General features: G+C 41.4%; 2 protein-coding genes and 1 long non-coding RNA gene across 4 annotated transcripts in view; 2 read left to right on the top strand and 1 right to left on the bottom strand.

Annotated features, from left to right (window-relative positions):
• FBXO9 (F-box protein 9) overlaps nucleotides 1–17,215 on the bottom strand; it is a gene marked incomplete at its 5' end in the record, with an annotated part of 48,681 nt that extends 31,466 nt beyond the window's left edge. Inside the window, 4 exon segments of the mRNA XM_049092607.1 lie at nucleotides 13,548–13,631; nucleotides 16,805–16,912; nucleotides 16,914–17,104; nucleotides 17,107–17,215. Of these exon segments, the coding sequence (XP_048948564.1) occupies nucleotides 13,548–13,631; nucleotides 16,805–16,912; nucleotides 16,914–17,104; nucleotides 17,107–17,215 (492 nt within the window).
• Nucleotides 17,216–17,272: 57 nt separating this feature from the next.
• Nucleotides 17,273–20,079, top strand: LOC112641213 (uncharacterized). Its single transcript, XR_003124551.3, has 3 exons — nucleotides 17,273–18,041; nucleotides 18,702–18,732; nucleotides 19,937–20,079. It is a non-coding gene; the product is annotated as an uncharacterized LOC112641213 (long non-coding RNA).
• A 214-nt stretch (nucleotides 20,080–20,293) lies between these two features.
• Nucleotides 20,294–26,867, top strand: part of CILK1 (ciliogenesis associated kinase 1) — a 57,627-nt gene continuing 51,053 nt past the window's right edge. The window contains exon 1 of one of the 2 annotated variants that reach the window (XM_035697354.2): nucleotides 20,294–20,525. The gene's annotated coding sequence lies outside the window, so the exon portion shown is untranslated. The remainder of the gene's footprint in view (nucleotides 20,526–26,867) is intronic. The other variant, XM_025419035.3, reaches the window with a different exon arrangement.

Genomic DNA, 26,867 nt, shown 5'->3' with positions numbered 1-26,867 from the left:
ATAAATTCCTGCAGCCAGTCTCTTTGCTGGCTGTGCAGGAAGCAATCTCTGCCATTTGGTGTGCTTGCAGTTGTCAGTAGTGGTTAACTGCAGACAGCCAATGTGAAGACTGACTCCAACAACCATAAAGCCCATAGCAGCTACAGCCAGGCATCTAACAGCATCAACAGCAAAACCTGCCCACTGCACCTGCACGAAGAAGCAGCAGACCACTGAAACCACCTGAACCAAGGACAGTCCAACCCACCAGCATGCTTATATCAATCATAGCTCATCCACAACAGAAGGGCAAAGGCAGCCAACACAGAAGATGCTTATAGAGTGCCTGGTTCTGGTGACCAAGGGATTGAGCTACAGAGTACCTCAGGACTTCTTCTACACAAGGCCACTACCTTAAAGACCAGGACATGTGTCTGACCTACGTAATACAAAGAAACACAAAGAGTCAGACAAAATGAGGAGACAGAAAAGAACAAGACAAAAATCGCTTAAAAAAAAAAAAAAAAAAGGCTAAAGGAACTAAGATAAACATTGTGCCTAATAAAGAGTTCAAAGTGATGGTCATAAAGCTATTCAGCAGAGTTACAAACTGATAAACTCAGTGGGAACTTCAACCAAGAGATAGAAAATATAAAAAAGAACCAATCTGATCTGAAGAACTCAGCAACTGAAATGCAAAATACACTAAGGGAATCAACAGCTGATCAGAGGACAAAGAAGAATGGATCAGCGATGTGAATGACAGGATAAAGGAAAGCAACTAAGCTCAATAGCAAAATGGAAAAAGAACAACACGTTAAGGGACCTCTGCAAAAAGAACAACAGGTTAAGGGACCTCTGCAAAATCATCAAATGTAATAATATTTGTGTTACAGGGGTTCCCAAAGGAAGAAGGGGGGGATAGTAAACTTATTTGAAGAATATCTGAAAACTTCCCTGTCTGGAGAGGGAAACAGATATCCAGGTCCAAGAAGCACAGAGAGCCCCAACAAGATGAACCCAAGTAAGTCCACACCAGGACCCATAATTAAAATGGCAAAAAGTAATGATAAAGAACGAAATCTTGGGCAGCCCAGGTGGCTCAGCGGTTTAGCGCCGCCTTCAGCCGAGGGCATGATCCTGGAGCCCCGGGATCAAGTCCCAGGTCAGGCTCCCTCTCCCTTTGCCTGTGTGTCTCTCTCTCTCTTTCTCTCTCTTTCTCTCTGTCTCTAATGAATAAATAAATAAAATCTTTAAAAAGAAAAAGAGAAAGAAAGAAAGAAAGAAAGAAAGAAAGAAAGAAAGAAAGAAAGAAAGAAAAGAAAGAAAGAAAGAAAGAAAGAAAGAAAGAAAGAAAGAAAGAAAGAAAGAAAGAAAGAAAGAAAGATCTTAAAATCAAAGAAAACAGTTATATACAAGAGAAACTCCATAAGGCTATCAGCTGATTTTTCAGCAGAAACTGCAGGCCAGAAAAGGGTAGCATGCTATTATCAAAGTATTGAAAGGAAAAAAAAAAACCTACAACCAAGAATACTCTACTCAGCAAGGCTATTACTCATAATAAGAGTTTTCCAGACAGAAAAAGTTAAATTCATTACCACTAAACCAGCCTTACAACAAATGTTAAAAAGAATCCTTTAAGTGGAAAGAAAAGGCCATAATTAGAAGAAGATATTGATAGGAAAAAAGTTCACTAGTAAAAGCAAACATATAGTAAAGGTAATAGATTAAAACTTAATAAAAAAAAAAAAAAACTTAATGCAATATGAAAGTTAAACGACTAACATGATAAACAACTACATCTATAAAAATCAGTCAAGGGATACACAAACTAAAAAGACGTAAAATAAGATGTCAAATACAAAAAACAGGTAACAGGTAATGAAAATTTAGTGCTTTAGAATGCATTTGAACTTAAGTGACCATCAACTTAATATAGACTGGTATATGCATAGGATGTGATAAATGAACCCCATGGTAACCATACATGAAAAACCGTAATAGATAAACAAAAATATAAAGAAAAAGGAATCCAAACATAACACTAAAGAAAAGTCATCAATCACAAGGGAAGAGAGGAGATGAAAAAGGGAACGGAGAAAAACTACAAAACCCAAAAAACAATGAACAAAATGGCAATAAGAATATACCTATCAACAAGTATTTTAAATGTAAATGGACCAAATGCTCCAATGAGAAGATAGGGTGGTGAATGGATAAAAAAAACAAGACCCACCTATATGCTGCCTACAAGAGACTCACTTCAAAGTCTGAAAGATGGTGGCAGAGTAGGAGGACCCTAGGATCACTTCATCCCACAAATACAACTAGACAACTATCAAATCATTCTAAATACTTCAGAAATTGACCTGAAGACTGGCAGAACAAACTCCACAACTAAAGGTAGAGAAGAGGCCACATCGAAGAAGATAGAACGTGTGAAGACAACATCGGAGAGAAACAGATCATGGCCACTGCAGCCAGGAGGCAGTCCCAGTTATAGAGATGGGCTAGACGCAGACTAGCACACAGGGGGAGAGCAAAGAGTGGACAATTGCTCCCTAACTTACTTATACCAAACTCCACCACTCCATATTCCAGAGGTACCACCCTTCCTAGTCACAACTGCCTTATCCCATTGTGGAAGGCCTCCTCTCCCCTCAAAGCCCAGCCTAAATCCCTGTCCACACCATGTTTCCCAACCCAGGAGTTCTGCACGGCCTCAGTTCCAGTGGTAGTGGTGACAGGTATCATTTCACAAGCAGACCAGAGCACACCTGGTTAAAACTTAACACGTTCGGCCAAGGACCAAGCACTGCCCATAACAGGCAAAGAGAGCCTCTGCAGATTGGCCTGAAGGCTAAAGCAGCAGAATGCATACAGCACACAACTGAGACACTCGCTGAAGCACCAGACCCTGGGGAACAGGAGATACTAGACTGTAGGGCACTATAGGACCTTTTCTTCATAAGGCCATTACTCTCAAGGGCAGGAGACACAGCTGACTTTCCTAATACAGAGAAATAGGCACAGAGACTTAGACAAAATGAGAAGACATTTTGGACCTGTCCAAATGAAAGAATAGGAGAAGGCCACGACCAGAGATATAAGTGAAACAGACATGAGTAATTTGCTTGCTAATGAATTTAGGGTAATGATCATAAAGATACTCACTGGACATGGGAAGAGTAAAAGACATCAGTGAGATCATTAACAAAGAGATAAGGAATAACATAGAGATAAAGGATTCAATAAACGAAATGAGAAACACATTTAATGGAATGAATAGCAAACTGGAAGAAGCAGAAGAATGAATCAATGACTTAAAAGACAAAATAATGGAAAATAATCAAGCTGAAGAAAGAGAAAAAAGAATTACGCAAAATGAGAAAGAATACACATTCTTTTCAAGTGCACATGGACATTCTTCAAAGTATATCACATATTAGCTTACAAAACACACCTCACCAAATGCCAAGAAGAGTAAAGCCATACCATGCATCTTCTCTGACTGTAACACTATGAAACTGGAAGTCAATCACTTGAAAAGATTGATATATGGAGATTAAATAACATGATACTAAACAATGAATGAGTCAACCAGGAAATAGAGAAGAAATTTAAAAAGTACATGGAAACAAATGAAAATGAAAACACATCAAAAACCTTTGAGATGCAGCAAAATTGATTCTAAAAGGGAAGTTTATAGCAATGCAGGTCACCTCAAGAAACAAGACAAATCTCAAATACAATCTAATCTTACACCTAAAAGAGTTAGAAAAACAACAAAACCTAAAACCAGAAGGAAGAAAATAGTAAAGATCAGAGCAGAAATAAATGATGTAGAAACTTAAAAAAAAAAAAAAAAAAACAGGGGCACATGGGTGGCTCAGTCAATTAAGCATCGGCCTTTGGCTCAGGTCATGATCCTGGAGTCCTGCGATGGAGCCCCATGGAGCCCCATGTCGGGCTCCCTGCTCAGCAGGGAGTCTGCTTCTCCCTCTCCCTCTGCCCCTCTATCTGCTCCTTTTCTTGCTCACTCTCTCTCAAATAAATAAATAAAATCTTAAAAAAAAGAAGAAAAAAAACAAAACAAAACAAAAAAACCCCAAAACAAACAAAAACACCAATATAATACATCAATGAAACCAGGAGCAGGGTGTTTAGGAAAAAAAAATAATAAAGTTGATAAACCTCTAACCAGACTTAACAAGAGAAAGGACTCAAAATCACAAATGAGAGTGGAGAAATAACAACCAATGCCACAGAAATACAAACAATTACAGGAATATTGTGAAGAATTATATCCCAACAAACAGACATCTAGAAAAAATGGATAAATTTCTAGAAACACATCAACTACTAAAACCCAAAAAGGAAGAAACAGAAAATTGAACAGACTTATAACTAGCAAAGAAACCGAATCAGTAATTTAAAAAAACTCCTAACAAACAAAAGTCCAGGACCAGATGGCTTCACAGGGAATTCTACCAAACATTTAATTAGCAATAATTGTGCCTTGGATAAACTTTATTAGCTATGATACTGCCACTACACAAAGCTCTACCAAACATTTAAAGAAGAGTTAATACCTATTCTTCTCAAACTATTCCAAAAGAGTAGAAAAGGAAGGAAAATTTCTAAATTCATTCTATGAGGCCTGAATTACCCTGATAACAAAACCAGATAAAGGCACCACAAAAAAAGAGAATGACAGGCCAACGTCCCTGACAAACATAGATGCAAAAATCCTCAACAAAAACTAGCAAACTGAATCCAGCAATATGTTAAAAACAAATTATTTACCACAATCAAATACGATTTACTCCTTGGTTGCAAGCGTGGTTCAATCTTCACAAGGCAATCAATGTGATACATCACATCAAGAAGATAAAGGAGAAGAACCATGTAATCATTTTAATAGATGCAGAAAAAGCTTTTGACAAAGTACAACATCCATTCATGATAAAAACCCTCAACAAAGTTTAGAGGGTTTTTATGTTTTTATGTTTTATTATGTTGACAAAGGTCAACATAATAAAGGCCATATATGAAAAACCCACAGCTATAATATGGTCAATTAATCTTTGACAAAGCAGGAAAGAATATCGAATGAGAGAGAGAGTCTCTCCAACAAATGATGTTGGGAAAAATGGATAGCAACATGCAAAGAATTAAACTGGACCACCTTCTTAGACTTTACACAAACATATTCAAAATGGATTAAAGACCTAAATGTGACATCTGAAACCATAAAAATTCTATTAAGAGCAAAGACAGTAATTTCTCTGACATTGGCCATGCCAACTTTCTCCTAGATATGTCTCCAGAGGTTAGGAAACCAAAAGCAAAAATAAACTGGTGGAGGACTATATCAAAATAAAAAGCTGCTGGGGTGCCCAGGTGGCGCAATTAAGCATCCAACTCTTGGTTTCAACTCAGGTTGTGATCTCAAGGCCACGAGATCAAGTCCTGAGTTGGGCTCCACACTTAATGCAGCATCTACTTATATTTCTTTCCCCCTTCTCCTCCCCCCACATGCTCTCTAAAATAAATAAATAGATAGATAGATAGATAGATAGATAGATAAATAAATCTTCAAAAAATAAAAAGCTATAGCAAAAGAAACAATCAACTAAACTAAAAGGCAATCTATGGAATGGGAAAAGATATTTATGAATTACACATCCACAATAAAGAACTAGTTAGTATCTGAAAAAAAAATTAAAAACTTATAAAACTCAATACCCCAAAAAACAAATAACCCAATCTGAAAATAAGAAGATATACACATTACTCCATACAGATGGCCAAAAAAGACATGAAAAGATGCTCAACATCAGTCATCATCAGGGAAATACAAATCGAAATTACAATGAGGTACCAGAATGGCTATCAGAATGGCTAAAATCAACAAGAAACAACAGATGTTGGTTAGGACATGGAGAAGAACCCTAGTGCACTGCTGGTAGAAACACAAATTGATGCAGCTACTGTGGAAAAGCCTGGAGGTTCTTAAAAAAATTAAGAATAGAACTATTCTTCAATCCAGCAATTGCACTACTGAGTACTTACCCAAAAAAGTACAAAAACATGAATCAAAGGGATACATGCACCCCTACAGTTATAGCAGCATTATTTACAATAGCCAAGATATGGAAGCAGCCCAAGTGTGCCCATTAATTTATGAATGGATAAAGATGTGGTGTGTGTGTAACAGAATATTATTTAGCCATAAAAAAAGAATGAAATCTTGCCATTTGCAACATTGATGGAGCTAAAGAGTCTAATGTTAAGTGAGATCAGTCAGAGAATGACAAATATATGATTTCACTCATAAGTTGAATTTACAAAACAAAAGAGCAAAGGGAAATAAAAAACAGGAGACAGGGGATTCCTGGGTGGCGCAGCGGTTTGGCGCCAGCCTTTGGCCCAGGGCGCGATCCTGGAGACCCGGGATCGAATCCCACATCGGGCTCCCGGTGCATGGAGCCTGCTTCTTCCTCTGCCTATGTCTCTGCCTCTCTCTCTCTCTGTGTGACTATCATAAATAAAAAAAAAAAAATTAAAAAAAAACAAAACAAAACAGGAGACAAACCCTTAACTATAGAAAATTCTTAACTATAGAGAATAAAACGATGGTTACCAAAAGGGAGGTGGGTGGAAAAATAGGTTAAACAGGTGATGGAGATTAAGGAGTACACTTGTCATATGTCATAATGAGCACTGGGTGATAGATGGAATGGCTGAATCACTGTACAGTGCACCTAAAACTAATATAACACTGTATGTTAACTAACTGGAATTAAAATAATTTTTTTAAAAAATCAGACTACAAAAAACCTGTTTTCCAAAGTTTATGTAATGGGACTAAACTATTACCAAAGGAAAAAATAATTTATTCAGCTATGAAGATGACAACCATAGAAACCAAAGCCCAAGAGCTTTATGAAGTTTCAACTTCCACATATAATATTTAATTCACAGTAAATCTTCTCTTTTCAAAAATAGTTTTTAAGACTAAAATAAAATGTGACAAATATTTGGAGATAAGCCAATAAAGTGTACCCTTTATTGTATGTTGGAAAAAAAAGACTTCATTATCCAAAGACAGACTGAAAGAAGAGAGAAAAATCTGTATTATGCAAATGGAAGCAAAACAAAAACAAAAACAATACCTATACCAAACAAAGCAGACTTTAAAATAGAGACTGTAGTAAGAGGGCAGCCCCGGTGGCACAGTGGTTTAGCGCCACCTGCAGCCGGGGGTGTGATCCTGGAGACCTGGGATGGAGTCCTGTCAGGCTCCCTGCATGGAGCCTGCTTCTCCCTCTGCCTGTGTCTCTGTCTCTCTCTCTCTCTCTCTCCCCTGTCAGGCTCCCTGCATGGAGCCTGCTTCTCCCTCTGCCTGTGTCTCTGCCTCTCTCTCTCTCTCTCTCTGTCGCTCATGAATAAATACATAAAATCTTAAAAAAAAAAAAAAAGGCTGTAGTAAGAGACAAAGAAAGGCACCATAGAATAGTATAAAACAGATAAGATCGGGATCCCTGGGTGGCGCAGCGGTTTGGCGCCTGCCTTTGGCCCAGGGCGCGATCCTGGAGACCTGGGATCGAATCCCACGTCGGGCTCTCGGTGCATGGAGCCTGCTTCTCCCTCTGCCTGTGTCTCTGCCTCTCTCTCTCTCTGTGTGACTATCATAAATAAATAAAAATTAAAAAAAAAAAAAAAACAAAAAAACAGATAAGATCAATCCAAAAAAAGGATATAGGGGTGACTGGGTGACGGGCACTGAGGGGGGCACTTGACGGGATGAGCACTGGGTGTTATGCTATATGTTGGCAAATTGAACTCCAATAAAAAAAAAAGTTTAAAAAAAGAATATAACAATTATAAATAAATACCTATACACCCAATATAGGAGAACTTAAAATACATAAAGCAAATATTAACATAGAAAAAATGGGCAGTAACACACTAATAGTAGGGGACATGAATACCTCATTTACATCAATGGATGGATCATCTAGGCAGAAAAATCAATAAGGAAACAAACAAAAATCAATCAAAACCAAACAAACAAAAAAAAAAAAACAAAAAACCCAACACAGGAGACTAGCTGGTCTTTAACATATATAGATCATTTCAACCAAAATCAACAGAATACACATATTTCTCAAGTGTAAATGAAATGTTCTCCAAGACAGATCACATGTTAGGCCACAAAATAAGTCTCAACAAATTTGAAAAGTTTGAGATGGTTACTAGAGGGAAGGTGGATGGGAGGATGGATAAAATAGGTGATGTTGATTAAGGAGTGTACTTGCTATAATAAGCACTGGGTGCTTATATGGAATTGTTAAAACATGTTATTGTATACTGAAACTAATATAATACTGTACGTTAACTATGTCGTAATTAAAATAAAAAATAAAATGTTTGAAATTATATGAAGCATTTTCTCTAACCACAACACTATGAAACCAGAAATCAATTGCAAGAAAAAAACTGGGAAAACCACAAATACACGAAGGGGCTAAATAACACATTACAAAATAACCAATAAATCGACAAAGAAATCAAAGAGGAAATAAAAAAAAAAAACATGGGAGACAAGCGAAAATGGAAATACAATGGCCCAAAATCTTTGGGATGCAGTCAAAGTAGTTCTAAGAGGGAAATTCATAGTGATACAAGTTTCTACTTCAAAAAACAAGAAAAATCTCAAATAAACAATCTAACCTGACACCTAAGGGAACTAGAAAAAGAACAAAATCCAAAGCTAGTATAAAGAAGGACATCATAAAGATCAGGGCAGAGATAAATGAAAGACTTTAAAAAAAAAAAAAAAGAGCTGGATATGGGGGAGTGGGGGGAGAATTTAGCCAGACTCATCAGGACAAAAAGATAATTCAAATAAATAAATTTAAAAATGAAAGAAGAGAAATAATAATTGACACCACAGACATACAAAGAAATGCAAGACAATATAATGAAAAAGTATATGCCAACAAGTTGGACAACCTAGAAGAAATGGATAAATTCCTAGAAAAATATAGTCTTCCAAAACTGAATTGAATAAAAAAATAGAAAATTTGAACAGATCAATGACCTTAACAAAATTGAACTGCTAATCAAACAAAAATACAAACAAACAAAAGTCCAAGACCAGGTGACTTTACAGGAGATTTCTAACAAATATTTGTTTTTTTTTTTTTTTAAAGATTTTTTTTATTTTTATTTTTTTATTTATTTTATTTACTTATGATAGTCACAGAGAGAGAGAGAGAGAGGCAGAGACACAGGTAGAGGGAGAAGCAGGCTCCATACACCGGGAGCCCGATGTGGGATTCGATCCCGGGTCTCCAGGATCATGCCCTGGGCCAAAGGCAGGCGCCAAACCGCTGCGCCACCCAGGGATCCCTCTAACAAATATTTGAAGAAGAGTTAATGCCTAGTCTTCTCAAACCATTTCAAAAACAGAAGAGGAAGGAAAATTATTCTACAATATCAGCATTACCCTGACATTACCCTGACATCACCAACAAAGACACTAGAAAAAAAGAAAACTACAGGCCAGTATCTCTGATGATCTACAGATGTTCAATTCCTCAACAAAATATTAGCAAACTGAATTGAGTAATATGTTAAGAAGATCATGAACCACAATCAGTAGAATTTATTCCAGGGATGCAAGGATGGTTCAACACTTGCAAATCAACCATCCTAGCCAGAGATTAGTTTCTCAGAGGTCATGATCTTGGGGTCCTGGGATGGAGTCCCACATCAAGCTCCTCACACGGAGCCTGCTTCTCCCTTTGCCTATGTCTCTGCTTCTCTCTCTCTCTCTCCCTCTCTGTGTCTCCCATGAATAAATAAAGAAATAAAATCTTTTTTTTTTTTTTTTGAAGCGAGTTCAGAGGGAACATACCTCAACATAATAAAGGCCATATTTGACAAACGCACAGCTAATAAATATCATACTCAATGGTAGAAAAAGCAGAAGTTTTCCCTCTAAGATCAGGAACAGGACAAGGATGACCACTCACTACTTTTATTCAACACAGTACTAGAAGTGCTAGCAGCAACAATCAAACAAGAAATAAAAGGTATCCATGAGGTGCCTGGTTGGCTCAGTTGGTTAAGTCGGTCCAACTCTTGATTTTGGCCCAGGTCATGATATCAGAGTTATTGGATTGAGCACCGCATCAGGCTGTGCACTGGGCATGGAGCCTGCTTGGGATTTTCTCTCTCCCCTCTCCTCCACCCCTTCCCTAATTCGTGTGCATTCTCTCTCTCAAAAAGAAAGTGAGAGAAAGAGAGAGAAAGAGAGAGAGAGAGAGAGAGAGAGAGAGAGAGAGAGAAAGAAGAAAGAAAAGAAAGAAGGAAGGAAAGGGAAAGAAAGAAAAAAGGAAAAGGTATCCAGATTGTTAAGGAAGAAATAAAACTGTCACTATTTCCAGATATATACAGGAAATCCTAAAGACTCCACCAAAAAACTATCGAAGTAACAAATGAATTTATTAGCAAAGCTGTAGGATACAAATATTTAGAAATTTGATACGCTTCTGTACACTAAGAACAAAGTAGCAAAAAGACAAAAAAAAAAAGACAAATTAAGAAGACAATCTCATTTACAATTGCACCTGAGAGAAATTATCTAGGAATAAACTTAACCAAGAAGGTAAAAGAGCTCTACTTTATTTTTAAGATTTTATTTATTTATTCATGAGAGAGAGAGAGAGAGAGGCAGAGACACAGGCAGAGGGAGAAGCAGGCTCCATGCAGGGAGCCCAACGTGGGACTCGATCCCGGGTCCCCAGGATCACGGCCTGGGCCAAAGGCGGCACTAAACTGCTGAGCCACGTGGGCTGCCCAAGAGCTCTACTTTAAAAACTGTAAGATGGGATCCCTGGGTGGCGCAGCGGTTTGGCGCCTGCCTTTGGCCCGGGGCGCGATCCTGGAGACCCGGGATCGAATCCCACATCGGGCTCCCGGTGCATGGAGCCTGCTTCTCCCTCTGCCTGTGTCTCTGCCTCATTCTCTCTCTCTCTCTGTGACTATCACAAATAAATAAAAAAATAAAATAAAAATAAAAAAAATAAAAATAAAAATAAAAAAATTTAAAAAAATAAAAAAAATTTTAAAAATTTAAAAAATAAAAAAAATAAAAAATAAAAAATAGGGATCCCTGGGTGGCGCAGCGGTTTAGCGCCTGCCTTTGGCCCAGGGCGCGATCCTGGAGACCCAGGATCGAATCCCACATCGGGCTCCCGGTGCATGGAGCCTACTTCTCCCTCTGCCTGTGTCTCTGCCTCTCTCTCTCTCTCTCTCTGTGTGACTATCATAAATAAATAAAAATTAAAAAATAAATAAATAAATAAAAAATAAAAAAAACTGTAAGATGTTGATGAAACAAATGGAAGACAACACAAATAAATGGAAAGATATCCCATGTTTGTGGATTGGAAGAATTAATATTGTTAAAATGTCCAACTACCCAAATCAAATCATAGATTCAATGCAATCCCTGTCAAAATATCAAGAATATTTTTCACAGAAATAGAACAAATAATCCTAAGATTCATATGTAACCACACAGACCCTGAAAAGCCAAAGCAATCTTGAAAAAGAACAAAGTTCGAAGTATCACAAGTCTGGATTTTAAGATACACTATAAAGCTACGTTAACCAAAACAGTATGGTACTGGGACAAAAGCAGACACAAAGATCAATGGAACAGAATAGAGAGCCCAGAAATAAGCCCACACCTAAATGGTCAATTAATGTACAACAAAGGAGTTAAGAATATGCAATGAGGAAAAGAACAGTCTCTGCAATAAATGGTGCTAGGAAAGCTAGACAGCTACATGCAAAAGTATGAAACTGGGCCATTTTCTCATACCACACACAAACAAACTCAACATGGATTAAAGACCTAAATATGAGACCTGAAACCATAAAACTCATAGAAGAAAACACAGGCAGTAATCTCTTAAACACTGGCCTTAGCAATATATTTATGGATACGTCTTTTCAGGCAAGGGAAACAAAGGCAAAAATAATCTACTGGGACCACATCAAAATAAAAAGCTTTTCATAGCAAAGGAAACAAGAGAAAAAGGCAACCTACTGATGGGAGAAGAGATTTGCAAATGATAATCCAAAATATATAAAGAATTTATATAATTCAATACTAATAAAACAAATAATTCTATTAAAAATGGGCAGAGGACTTGAATAGACATTTTTCTAAAAAAAGACAATGGCCAACAGTTAACATGAAAAGATATTCAACATCACTAATCATCAGGAAATGAAAATCAAAACCACAAGGAGATATTAACCTCGCACCTGTCAGAATGGCTAGAATCAAAAAGGTAAGAAGTAACAAGTTGGTAAGGATGTGGGGGAAAAAATGGCATCCTTGTGAACTATTCCAACTACTTTGGAAGACAGCATGGAAGTGCCTCAAAAAAATTAAAATGGAAATAGCATACAATCCAGTAATTCCACTACTGGGTATTTTTTTTTTTTAATTTTTATTTATTTATGATAGTCACAGAGAGAGAAAGAGAGAGAGGCAGAGACATAGGCAGAGGAAGAAGCAGGCTCCATGCACCGGAAGCCCGATGTGGGATTCGATCCCGGGTCTCCAGGATCGCGCCCTGGGCCAAAGGCAGGCGCCAAACCACTGCGCCACCCAGGGATCCCTCACTACTGGGTATTTACCCAAAGGAAACTAAAACACTAATTTGAAAAGATATATGTAACCAAAAAGAAAAAATTTTTTTTTTTAAAGATACATGTACTTGTTTTTTGCAGCATTGTTAAAAATAGCCAAGATATGGAAGCAACCTAAAGTATCCATCAACAGATAAATGGATAAAGATGTGGTGTATTGTGTACACACACACATACACACACACACACGGAATATTACTCAGTCACAAAAAGGAATGAGATCTTGCTATTTTTGACAACATGGATGGACCTAGCGGTTATACTGTCAACTAAGTCAGAGAAAGATGAATATCATATAATTTCAGTTATGTGTAGAATCTAAAAAACAAAACAAAAGACAAGCAAACAAAATACAGAAATAGATTCATAAATATAGAGAAGAAACTGGTGGGTAGCAGAGGGGGCAATGGGCAAAATAGCTAAAGAATATTAAGTATGAATTTCCAGTTATAAAATAAGTATTACAGAAATAAAAAATATACCTTATGGAATATATAGCCAATGATACTATAATAACATATGGTGACAAATGGTTAAAAAAAATCTGTAACACAGCTTTAATTTGCATATTCTGTAAACCAGCATGAAAATACAGTTAAATTCAATGCAAATAAGAACCAATAAATCTTGGAGCACCTGGCTGGCTCAGTCAGAAGAGCATGGGACTCTTGATCTAGGGTGCTGTGAGTTCGAGCCCCATGATGAGGACAGAGGTTACTTACATACATAAATAATTTTTTAAAAAAGAATTGATAAATCGTAAGTACGACCAATCTTTGCTTATGCATGGAAAGCAATGAATCGAATATACACTTGAAGAAACATGCCTGCAGATCTGTTTCAGCAGGGCTTTCATTTTCATCATCTTCTGCTCTGACAGTATCAGAATGACAATCTTCCTCAGCTTCTGCCTGAGGGGAGAAAAACCAAAATAATCGTCAGGAATATACAAACATCAGTTTCCCTTTATAATCCACATCTCCTTGAGCTACCTGCCCAGTGAAATATTTAGTTGCTTCTCTCTAGGTATCTCCTTCACAGTTTAATGATTTAAACTTCCTATGATTAATGATTTAATGATTCGATACTTTCCTAACACTGAAGAATAAAGGACTTCACTGGGCTCCAGTTAAAATGTGTCAGTAGGTGATTTAAAACAACTATGATTCAAAAAATAACATTTAGCTGCAGCAGAGTTCAGCAAATGGTTTTTCTTTCTTGGATCACTTAAAAGATCATTTTTCGTCCGTATATGGATGTCCTTCCTTTTACATGGCTGTCATGTTACCAATATGTGAGTATGACTTTTGTCTGTTTATTATTTCAAACGTCCTAGGAAAGCTCATTAATCAAAGTCATGTAATAGTGAATGTTTTTATAAAGAAGCCTGTTCTGTTTCATAAGCCCAGATTTTTATTTATTGGATTGATTTATGGTGGAATAAAACTGGACTGGAATTACTGTGCAATGGCTTGGGGCTTAGCAGAGGTCTCAGGTCAGTTTCCTCACATTTTATCCTTGTATTCTCCCTATATGTTTGCTAAATTAAACTGAATCCTACCTTCCCCGGGAAAATGACCCTGTTGCCTCAGGTCAGTCTGTTGCCTAATAGACTTATTAGCAAATGGGACTTGCTCAACACTTCATGTGTTCAGTCCCATAATGTGGCAATAGGGGAAATGACCTGAGAGTCAGAAATAAGAAATAATGAAATCTATTTAACTTGTTCCAAAGATGTAAGCTTTATCACTGTAAATTTTCATTGTAATTCATTTCTAGGACAAAAACATTTGTATTAACACAAATTTTTTTAACTCAACCACCAGACAGACTTGCAGTACTTTACAGAGAAACATAAATAAGCCCCGTTTCTTATCTTATCTCTGACAACCAGGCTCAAAGCAGAGGTGACTTTAAGACTTGAACTAGTTGGTATAAGATAAAGCACTGGGCACACTGAAAAGAATAAATAAATGAAAAACTAAATGAAAGAGGCCAAGATTCTGAATTAGTTTCCAGAAAACTGGAAAATGGAAACATTCATGTATTACCAAATGTATTTTTTAGTCTCTTTAAGCTGGGAGCTTTCCTACTAATAGGAAAATACATAATGAAGGACTTTGAATTTATAGATCCCACTGTAAAGGCTCTTTCTGTTCTCCATTAAGAGGCTGATTTATTACTGTAAACTCTAAGTACAGCTAATAGGAGTGGACCTGAGCTCCCTAGGGTATCCTCTTAGTAACTCAGCCTTCTACCCCTGTCCTAGCAGTCATGCTAACCTGACTTCATTCAAAAGCTTTCCCTGCTCCCTCCAGCTCCAAGCTCTTGCATATGCTGCTTGCTGTCTCCGTCTGGAATAATTTCTTCCTCACTTGGCTATTTCTCATCCTTCAAGGTTCAGCTCAGGGATTATTCAGTAAGAAGCATTTTCTGATCCTCTCAATTGCCTTTGTTTTCCTACAACACTTGTGCTTGTATCAAGCACCTAACACTTGCATTAACGTTATTTTGTCTCTTCCCTAGAGTTAGTGCATTGGGAACAAGGATCAGTCATGTCTGTAATCTCAGAGGGCCAAACACATTGCTTGAGTCATGGTAAAAGTCTATCTAGGCCTCAGCTTTCACATCTGTAAAGAGAGGGCGTTGGATGTGGCAACCTCTGAGGTCCCTTTTCATAGCTGACATTCTATGGTTAAGTTTACCATAAATCACCTTGGGAGATTTATTTGGTCATACCAAATATCTAATGTTGTGCGGGGGGGGGGGGGGGGGGGGGTCTAGCACAATGTCAGGCTGCTAATAAGTGCTCCAAAAAATTGCCTGAATCAACAAATAAAAAGTCATGTGGACGCACAGAGCATACCTCAAGGGAAAAAAAAAATGAGAAATCTATGATACAGAAAGCATCTTCTCCCCTGAGTTCCTGTGTTATTCTTGAATTCTTAATCCTTTATGACTTTAATTCTGGCAGTACAAAGACATCAAATTAGGGGTATTACTACATTTTGCCAACTCAAATACCACTTGAAAGAAGTAGGTCCCAGCTGTCACCCAGAGATTTTCACAACTGAGTCCGACCTAAACAGCACCTTTCGCTTGAGTAGTTCGTGTCTCTGGCATTTTACTCCTGTTTTACACATGGGATTAATGAAATATAAAAAAAAGTTAAGTGTTTAATCCTGATCAGGGAAACTACTTCTGAAAGCTTAAGGGCACAGTCCATTACTGCTTTTTCTAGCCTCCAGGTTAACTTCATGAAATACATTCAGCCATCCCTTTATTCAATAAATATTTGTGTGCCTGCGATGAACTCAGTAGTTGGTATCACTTCACACTCGATTCATTTCATCCTAGCCAGAGATGAGTTTCTCAGAGAGGAAATTTTTTCAAAACCAAAGAAAGGCAGCACAGGGCAGAGACCACAAGATTCCAGCATGCAATCGTCCCGCGGAATTTGCGTCGTCGGTTTCTGGAGCTTAACTCCGTCTGTCTTCCTGCGGACCGCGCTGACGCTGCTCAGGCCCTCCCTGCTACGGAGTGAGACCGCACACCTCCAGGGCCGCAGGGCCAGCGGGCAGGTGCGTCCTAAATCCAGGTGCTCCTTAAAGGATCTGAACGCGTTCTCCACTGGTACCGCTTTCCGGAGTGTGTGTTGGGGGGGGGGGGGGGGTAGGAATCAACAAGTGTGTGGGGTTGCCAGGTTCCCCATTCCGTCCTCCCCCCCCTCCCCCGCCGATTTCAGACGCTGCAACGGCTCACCTCGACCCATGCTCACCGCTGTTAATAAAACCCCTCGAGAGGGGCAAGGCTGGTTCAGTGTCCTCCGCCAACCAACAAGCGGCATCCTCCTCTGCCGTCCCGCACCCCCGCTCTGCCCCACGCCGGGGCCCGGCCACGGTCAGGGCTGGCACCCGCTCGCCTCCCGCTCAGGCCGAGGGCCCTGCGGCGGGTGGCGGCCGAGCAGCTCCCACTCCTCGGCTCCACTTCCCGCTCTCTCGGGGCTCCTCCCAGGCCCGACCCCTCTGCACGCCGCACTCGCGCCGCTCTGGGCCCCCCGCCCCCCAGCCCCCTGCCGGGTTACCATGCTGGCGGGGCAGCCGGCCGCGGGCGAGGGGCTCTCCGCGCCCCCTCCGCGCCGCTCCCCCGAGGAGGTGCGCTGGGCGTCCGGGTGCCTACTCCTGCCCGTCTGCTGCAGCGGGGCTTAGCAGAGTTCTCGGTCGGAGAAGCGCACCAGGCAGCGGCAGTAACTGCGGGCCCGGCGTACGGCAGCCATCTTCGCGGGGCAGGGGGCCAGATCCGGGCGCGCTAGAGCGACGGCCGGGAAGTCGCGGAGCGGAGGGACGCCCGCTGCCAGCCGAGGCCGAGGACCGTGCGAGCACCGAGCGTCGGCGCTGCTGGAAACCCCGGACGCCGCGGCGGAGCTGCCCCCTCTACTGCGGAAACCTGGGTCGACGCACTGAGCATGCGCAGTGCCGCCGCCGCCGCCGCCGCCGCCGCCGCCGCCGCCGCCGCCGCCCGCGTGCGCCTCACTGCTACCCCCGCCTCGCGTGCGCTGCCTAGTGGAGGGATCGGGGCCGTCGGCCTCCTGCCTGCGAGGCGGCGTTGCGTCAGGTCCCCACTTCGCCGACCCCAGTTTGAGCCCACGTATGTGTCGCAGTGACCCCCTTAATGCAAACTTTATCTAAACATTATCTAAAAAAACGTTTATGACTCAAATTTAGGGTTGAGACCCTAACGCAAACTTGCCTTAGGTCGAGCATCCACTTGCTGCTCGGTAAGGTCGCTAACACGCTTTTCGGGGGTTCTGTCTGGAGTCCCATGCCAGGAATGCAGGGAAACAGTAAAACTCCACTACAGTCACAGGCTCTTACAATGACTAAACTTTTTGAAAGCATGGATCTGGAGGTTGAGGAAAAGATAGGCTTAGGAGAGAAGCAGGAGGCGGGTAGTGACACCGCGAGGCAAGTCTTACTACAGATCCCATCATGCAATGGGGTAAAGACGTTGAGGCTCCTAAGGCCCTGAAACGCCAGTTCTGCGGCGTCGGCGCCCGCGATGTACTCTGGGATTTGTAGTCCGCTGTTCCGCCTGGAGCGCCGGAACTTACTTGCGATACTAGTCCCACCTCTTAAAGGCCAAACACCCGACTTTGTTTCCTAAGAAGACACTCTAATCTATCAGGCAATTTATTATTTTTCCACATTTTACCTTATTTTCAGTACGGAAGTTTGTATGCTCTGTGAAAACCTACAGGCTCTTACAGGCTCTTATCTTCATTTGGCAAACATTGAGTTTCTACGATTTCTACCAGGCGTCAGGTACTAACAGTGATCAGATTTCCAAGACGCTAGTTCAAGGAGCCCACTGAGTTTAAACCTCTTATCCACTATTATATTCTGGAGGTATTAGAAATGCAGTACGTTCAGCAGAAAAATAGTAAAAAAGAAAAAGGCGGGGGGAAGATGGCAAAATGGTGAGCTATAATAAGGAAGCCCAGCTATTTTTAACTATTAGGATCCACCCTTGTTTGCCCCCCAAATCGGCCACCTAGAAAAAGTACCTTCATGTTTAACGAAGGCCAAAAAAATTTAAGTTTTTAATTTTTAAAGGAAACTTAAGTCTTTTAAACTTGACTTTCCTCCCAAGACCTCTTTAAAATTGGATTTTGCAATTGAAATGGGGGGGGGGGGGGGTCAGTTGTAAGGATTTATAACCGGAGATTGATAAATGTGATTCACAAACACGAAAGATCAGTTTTGCAAATGAAGAATGAGGTAGATGGAAATTTTTCAGAACTACTCAATTTCACTGAACATGTTGTTTGCTAATTTAAGATATATTGGTTAATACAGATAACTTCTATTCTAGTTAATAATAAAGCTTAATAAAATAATAATTAGTATCCTATAATTAGGATAAATTAAGCACCTATTTTATTAAACTGCTGTTATGTTTCAATTACTAATTTTCTATTTTAGACCAGTACCTGCTGTATCCACTACACCTCAGGTTTGTATCATCCTATTATATTATATTTACAGGATTATAATTTTCCTGACCTAAATCATTTACTAGCTCAGTGGACCCTTGCTAAAGGTAGACCAAGAGAGTCCCTCTATTTGCTGGGTAGACTTGCACGGACAACTGAATTTGACTAAAACTGTTAATTTTAGATACTTTAAAAATCACTCTTCACCAGAGCAGTATATAATTTGTTAGGCTACCCCTGTTGTCTCTCTCTCTCTTTTCGTTGATAAAGACTTTCAATTTTCGTTTGCCAAATGGTTTGGGTGTTACATAGGTAAACACAAAGATCAATGTTATACATTTGCCAAGAGGCCAGATGATCTTTCCCATTTGGGAAGGGAAATCTTGCATCTTGCAGGTTTTTTTCAATAGGAGGAAGAAGAGTGAGGGATTCAGGTCTTTGATATAGATTCTTTTAGGGAAAAAAAAAATGCCTTGAGTTCTTAGAATTCAAAAATAAAAGGAGAGAAAATCGATATGGTGATGAGCTGGAAAATTTAAACTCCGAGAAAGACCCACAATGTGTAAATGGGCTATTGCTTTATTGATGAAAAGTGTGTTGCTTAGGGCAATATGGTTCCCTGGACCAAAAGCATCAGCACCAGAATTCTGGGAAAAAGGCCCAGCAATGTTTTCATAAGCCCCCAAATGATTACGATGCCTCCAAGTAAAGTTGCCCCCTCTGCTATGGGCATTAAACTAGTTCTGAAAAATAGAAAGTCTTGGGGCAATCGTTTAAATTTAAATGCGGGGTTGGGGGTGAAGGGGGGGAGGCTTGAAGCAGTTTTTTTTTTTTTTTTCAAGTCACTTCAGGACCGTCTTTATATGAATGATTTAAGGTACTGTCTACAACATAATTTATGACACAAGTGAGTGTGTTTAACACACCAGTGCAAGTATTAGATTGCATATAACTTGTTACACACAGAGGACAATTGTTGCATTAGATACTATCTAGTCTGCTTCCCACCTGGGTGACAATCCAGTCTTTCAAACGGAAGTTGCTACCTATAAAACTCTTCAAGTTCCAATGAATCCTCCCAGGCAATCCGTTGCGTTTTCATGAAAAATAAAATATATATAAGTATATCTATATGTATTTTATTGCGGGGAAAATCCAACACCATCTGCCATCATACCCCATGTTGGAGCGGAACGTTTCAGGGGCATTGATTTCATTGACAAGGTGCATCCCCGGTTACGTTTGCTGAAGCCGGGGGAGAAGATTTTTCACCATGAGCATCAGCCTGTAATGAAACGTCCTCAGAACCCGTGTGCACGGCCTCCAGCTCTACGTCCTGATGCCGGATGCAGCCGACCTGCAGAAAAGGCGTGTGAGTGGGGCCGGGCGGGGGCGGGGCCGGGCGGGGCGGGGCGGGGCGGGGCGCCGGGGTGGTCGGCGGGTGCGCGGCTCCCGGGCTCGGTCGGCCGCGGCGGCCGGGACGCGGTGCAGGGACGCGCAGGGCCGGCGAGGGGAGCTGCAGGGTAACTTTTCCCAGGGAAAGCGCCCGGTCGTCCCCGCTAGAAGCCTCCCTGCCTTTTGTTTGTTTTTCTGCCGGAGGCTGGAGAGCGGCCGGGTTCCTGCTGCTCCACCATGCGCCGCGCGGCCCGTGCGACCCTCCGGAGCGCCCTGGCGTCCCCGCACGGACCGCGCGGCCGGTCCTAGCGGCGGTCGCCCCCCTCCCCGGTGCCCTGCGGGCCGGGCCGCTGCGCCCCCGCCGCCCAGGAGCCGCGCTCACCGCAGGGGCGGGCCCCCGCCTGCGTCCGCGGCGCCGGTAAGTGGGGCCCGGGAGGCAAGGGGCTCGTGCGGGGCGACCTGTCACGGGGCGCGGAGGGCTGCAGCTGCCGAGGCGCCGCCGCCCGGGGCCCCCGCCCGGAGCCCCCGCCGCCCGGGGCCCCCGCCGCCCGGAGCCCCCGCCGGGGCTGGGAGGGGACCGGGACGCTGCTGGGCTGTAGTTTCTCTCCGCCGTCGTGTGGCTCTCGCCCTCTCGGCGTGGAAACTCCGGATGGCCGGGAGTCTGGAAGGTTTGGGGGGTGTTTACCTCCCGGTGCTGCGGCCGGCGAAGCCCCCCGCCCAGGTGGAAGCCCCTTCCAACTGGGATGTGGAGGACTTGTTCCTAGAATTTCCCTGACTAGGCCTGTGGCTGTCCCATATGGGGTCTTAGCAGGAATCCGCACCCATGTATGTGCAACCATTTTTCAGTTTTTTGTTTTTTGTTTTTCTGCTCTGATTTCTTCTTAACCTGAGTAGATGTAATGAGACGGATGTTAGAGGGTTTCTTCCCCCCCCCTCCACCCCCCACCCAGAGCAACCGTTTCTTTTGTAATGTGCCTGTTCAAATCTGACTTGGACACTACCATTGAGAGGTCTTACTTTTAAACATAAAAGTAGTGGGAGGCATCATTCCGCAGAAAAAAGTATTCATTCCTACTTATAATCAAGTAAAGATCTGCTTTTGCCAAAGCTGGGCTATGCTGAGAGAATACTGCCTTGAATTGTGCATGCAAGTCTAGATTTCTCCAAGGTATTGGGACTTGCGTTCTTGTGTGATTTTGTTATTTTGTTTTTGGTTTTTTTGTTGTTGTTGTTGTTTGTTTGTTTGTTTGTTGCCCAGAGCACTCTTTGTAGCAGTAGAAGTTTGATAGCTACACTTTTCATTTCTTGCATTTTCCAGTGAGTAGGCTTTCGGGATGTGCCTCAATAATGAATTGTACTGTTGCTGAATGTGACATTAAAATGAGCTTGAAATTTGTGTCATCAGCATATAAATAATTAAGAAGAATTTGTGCTTAACCGTATACCAGCCATACTCGGAGTAAATGTATGCATAGATATGCACATACGAAATCACTTCTGGATAAAGTGCTGCAATTTGGTAAAGAATCCTTCTCTCTCTCTCTTTCTTTCTTTTTCTTGTTTTTTTAATTTGGTAAGGAATCTTTAAGGCCTTCCTGCCTATCTGAGGACCAGTGATCGTCCTGGAAGTGGGTGTAGAAATGAGACCAGTGCTGGGGTTTTCTACTTAAAATGATATCCTGTACCATTGCCTCCTCTCTAAGGTCCAGCACCCTACACCGACCGTGCCAACTTTCTGTTTCCCACCCTGTCCACTTTGGCTTGCCCCTTCTCCAAAGTCAAAGCTGTTAGCTGGGCAGGAGTGAGCAGCCAGGTTTCTTAATGAGATCGGTTTAGTTTAGATGATGGAGGGATATAGTGGAGGGTTGATGGAGCCTGTCTGAGGAGGCAGAGGTCTGTGCTTCTTGTCAAGGGAATGCAGCATTTAGTCACACAGAAGTGGTTTTTCTCACTGAAGTTTCTTACCTACAGACTATGTGTAAATGAGCTGGCAGGATATAGAACAGGTTTTTGCCGGGTTTCCTTTTCTGTTCAACATCATAAAAGTTCTTTGTACTTTCATTGTTTTATTCGCAGAGCTTTTTGAGGTTTCTAGTAAAGGTGGAAATCATGTCAATCTTGAACCTTTGGAATTATCTGTAACCATTTCTTTCCTTTATTTCCTCCATTCTTTATATCAGTGAGTCATCAAGACCTTTGAAACGTGATTTATACAGATCCCTGCCTCCATCCAGAACCTCACCCTTCCTCTCCTGCAGACTGGAGCAGCCTCTTACTGGCCACCCAAGCGTGGCTTTTTTAATAAGCCCTCAGTGTCTGTTTGCTGAATGAATGAATGAATGAATGAATGAATGAGATGCTCCTCTTTCTGGTCTCTTCAGCCTTTGTTGTCCATCTAATTTTTTTAAACTATCACTTCCTCAACTCTCTCCTTGCCTTGCAACCTTTAGTTCCTCTCCATTTGCTGTAACAAGTCTAAAATAATTTGCCTGATTTTTCAAGGCCTTCATAATCAGGCCTCACCCCTCCTATCTAAATCCTATTTTCAGCTCAGTTTATATCTCCATGCTTTATGCAGTTTGGTCTTGCTGTCCTGTTAAGGGGGATGGCTTCATTCCCACTGCAGTGTCACTGCTCAGATTGCTCCCCTAGAAACCCCCACCCTCCTCCCTACTCTCCCTGGGCAAATCTTACCCATCCTCTGAGAAGGAGCCCACACCCTCCTTCTTCCCTAATGTCTTCTCTAACTACTTATTTCTCTTCTCTTCTTCTTTTTTTATTTTTTATTTTTTATTTATTTATGAGAGAGAGAGAGAGAGAGAGAGGCAGAGACATAGGCAGAGGGAGAAGCAGGCTCCATGCACCAGGAGCCCGACGTGGGATTGGATCCTGGGTCTCCAGGATCGCGCCCTGGGCCAAAGGCAGGCGCCAAACCGCTGCGCCACCCAGGGATCCCTTCTCTTTTTTTTGTAAGTAATCTGTACACCCAACATGGAGCTTGATCTGATGACCCTGAGATCAAGACTCCCACATCTCCCCGGACTAAACCAACCAGGCTCCCCTCTCTTCTCTTTAAAATCTTAAGATACTTGTTTGTAATCCTTCATTATATTGGCTGTATTGATCTCTAATTGGTTTAGATTATTTTAAGCCTCTTTAGGACAGAAGCCATAGTTTATGGGTAGTAATGTGACGTCTTGGGCTTTGGAATCAGAATTGAGGTCAGGGCCTGACTCCACTTATTACTCCTGTGGCCTTGTGGGATTCTCCTACCATTTGAAAGGAGGGGAAATGTCTCCTCAGCATGTGGTGGGTGGTGTGAAGATGGTCTATATTGCCTCAGCAGTGCCTGACATCCTCCTGACTGAAATCCCCTCTTCTCTCCGCAGTGACTCAAGGGGCTGGAACATTTAGGACGAATTTGGTATTTGTTGAGTGACTTGTGGTAGACTACAGGTCATGGCTCAGCTTGGAGGCCCAGAGGAGAGGGCAGCCCGTCTTTGAATCCTCCAGGAGTGTTATCCTGGCATTACTGAACATGGCTTAAGCTGAGCTTATTCCTGGCTACAGCTCTGCTTCTGAGATCTGTTGCTGTTTTTCCAGCTGAACCTTGCCAGGAATACTACTGCCTTCTAGTTGTGTGTGTGTGTGTGTGTGTGTGTGTGTGTGTGTGTGTGTTTTCTCTCATTGCTTCTCTTGCAGAAAGCTCCTTCATTTCATTTTGCAGGATCTTGCTGAATTGGAGTGGTACCTAGCCCTTCTATTTTTCTGTTCGTGTGGTATGTGTGAGTGTATTTATGGCAGGACTTCTTGCCCGGTGCTTTCTTGTCAGAATTCTGGGTACAGTGACCTTTCTGTGTGTGTTGATCTATCAGCCTGTGACTAGGGCTCTCTTAAACCATAAATCTTCTCACTGACGGTCCTTGCCAACCAGTGTCCTAGAGGGGTATACAACAACTGGAGGACTAGAACTTTCCTCTCAGCAGACCTCAATGCTTGTGGCTGATGTGGTTGGCTGGGAGAATGTGCAGAGGTGTATGCAGGACAGCTTACACACACACACACACAAACACACACACACACATTGGGGGTTATGATGCAACCATATCCTAGGTTGTGACTGTGCTTACCCTGAAACAGTTCTCCTATTCTTATCAATACATGTATGTTCTGGAAAATTACCTCATAAAAGCAATTTGGTAAAGCAAGTCATTTTGTGGGGCAAATTGCATTACAGTGTTGAGTGTTATGGCTTGAAGAAATCAGAGATGTCTTCACTTGCAGCCAGAGAAGTAAAAGCAGCAGCACAGGTCTTTGCAAGATGGTAAAGAAAGTTGATGTGGACATTCACGCTTAACCCCTCTGTACCTAGTGAGGTGCTGTGTGATGTTTGTTAGGAAAATACTGCTGTTCAGCCGATCCCAGGGAAATACTCAATCCAGTATTGGATTGTGATGGCAATGGAAGTGGAAAGCTTCCATTCCTTATTTCCTTGCAAGGAAACAAGTGTCCTTGCACTAGTGAGTCAGGCACTGACTCACTGTGCTTTGAAAGTCGAAACCTTCATAGAAAGAGTGTTTGTGGTCGGGCTCACCTGTGCAGGTGAGATCAAGCCCTGTATGTGTGGATGGGTGAAGTTGTCTCAGAGTTTGAAGAAAGCACATCATCTGCCCCTCTTCTTTTAAATATGTGGTTCAGGATTAATTATACATTTATATACTTTCTGCAAAAGTATATACATGCTTTTATTTTATTTTTTAAATATTTTTATTTACTTATTTATTCAGAAGAGACACAAAGAGAGACAGAGACCTAGGTAGAGGGAGAAGCAGGCTCCCTAAGGGGATCCTGATGCAGCACTCCATCCCAGGATCACGCCCTGAGCCGACGGCAGACACGCAACCACTGAGCCACCCAGGTGCCCTTATAAATACTTTTAAAAGACTACTAGAACACTTCTTACATTCACACATTAAAAAATATGCTACTCTGAAGATAACAAAGATTCTTTTTGTATTAATTGGGTCTCTAGATCACATCAGTAAAGTGAAGGTATTGGATCATCATTAAGGTCCTTTATAGAAAAAAAAAATCAAATTCTGTAGTCTAAAGTCTGATGCTATATCCATGTTGAATTTAGGTCCTATCAAGCTTAGCATTCAATCTATATGGATTAATACTAGGTTATTTATTATCATACTTTAAATTTTTCTGGAGTTTTAGGTTTGTTGTCTTAACTCAGGTTTTTAAAATAGAAGGGCCACAGTAGTGCTTCACATTTCCTTTGGTACTTTTTCCACCATGGCCAGGGCTGTTGGCAGCCACTTGATAAATGTACAGTGATGGCCAAGAACTTGTGATCCCCCATATTTCTGAGACAAGATCAATGCGAGTCATATTTTACCTTTCTGTAGGTGTAATATGACCTGTGATAAAGTGCTGATAACACGTGACTGCCCTTATGGTTACTATGAAAGATAATGTCCCAGAGCCAAGGGTAAAGTATTATGTTGTAACGTCCAACTATATATTTGACCATATCACAAAAGTTACTATCTGTATGAACCTGTAGTTCCCAGAAGATAATAATTAATGCCTTTGGCCTCTTGTACACTGCCTTTGCTCTGCAAGTAAATTTATTAAAGATTGATTTAACTTAGATAAAACTGAGTGAGAAAAAAGATATATATTCCTGCATGTTACCCTAGCTATTAAAAGGCAAGTGTTAAAAAAAAAAAAAGCAAGTGTTTTCATAAATTTGTATAAAAATTTATGGAAGGAGGAATGCCTGGGTGGCTCAGTGGTTGAGCATCTGCCTTCGGCTCAGGGTGTGATCCTGGAGTCCCAGGATCGAGTCCCACATCGGGCTCCCTACAGGGAGCCTGCTTTTCCCTCTGCCTGTGTCTCTGCCTCTCTCTCTCTCTCTCTGTGTGTGTATCTCTCATGAATAAATAAATAAAACTTTTTTAAAAAGTTTTTAAAGGATTCATAATTTTTTGCCCAGGTCCCTATATAATTGTCCAATTTTGCAAAGAAGGGAGGCACAAGGGGATGGAATGGCAGTGGGAATGGGGTTGATGGTACAGAAAAATCACCAATAGTCAAAATTATCCTTTACAGACACATAATGTGCTCATTCATTAATTTATTTTTTCAACAAATGTCTATTGTGAGCAACTATTTTGATTTGTGTCAACTGCATGCCTGATCCCTGTCTCGGTGCTGGGAATACAGTTAAAAACTGAATAAAAATTGCGCCCTCAAGGCATTTATATTCTTGGGAGAAGCACAGTTTATCTAACCCTATAAGCCCAGGGTACATGAGGCTTACATAGAGAGTGCTAAAATGTTTGTTTATGTGCAGATTTCCTGTTTCAGGGGTAGACAGATTATGCTTTGTAGGCATAATTTACCTGCTCCCTGCTTTTTTAAATAGTCTTTATGGGGACACAGTCCGTTTATTTACATTCTATGATTGCTTTGGTGCTACGTTGGTGGAGTTGAGTGGTTGTGCAGAGACATAGCCCTCAAAGCCTAAAGTAGTTACTAGCCTTGCACAGAAAACGCTTGCTGACCCCTGCCCTATTTTATTTTTATATTAAGCCTTTACCTCTTTGGTGTGTCTTACTGATTTGTTTGTTGCATAACAGTGAAGCACCTTCCGTTGAGTGAGATCAGCTCCTGGGTTAAAGGTGCTGTCATAGTTGCACAGCACTAGAGATACATGTTCTCATATATGTTCTCATTCACTCTCCCCATC

Source organism: Canis lupus, chromosome 12 (assembly GCF_003254725.2).
Source record: "Canis lupus dingo isolate Sandy chromosome 12, ASM325472v2, whole genome shotgun sequence".
Taxonomy (NCBI): domain Eukaryota; kingdom Metazoa; phylum Chordata; class Mammalia; order Carnivora; family Canidae; genus Canis; species Canis lupus.
Note: the sequence above shows the minus strand (reverse complement) of the source record. Positions and strands in the feature narration are given on the sequence as shown.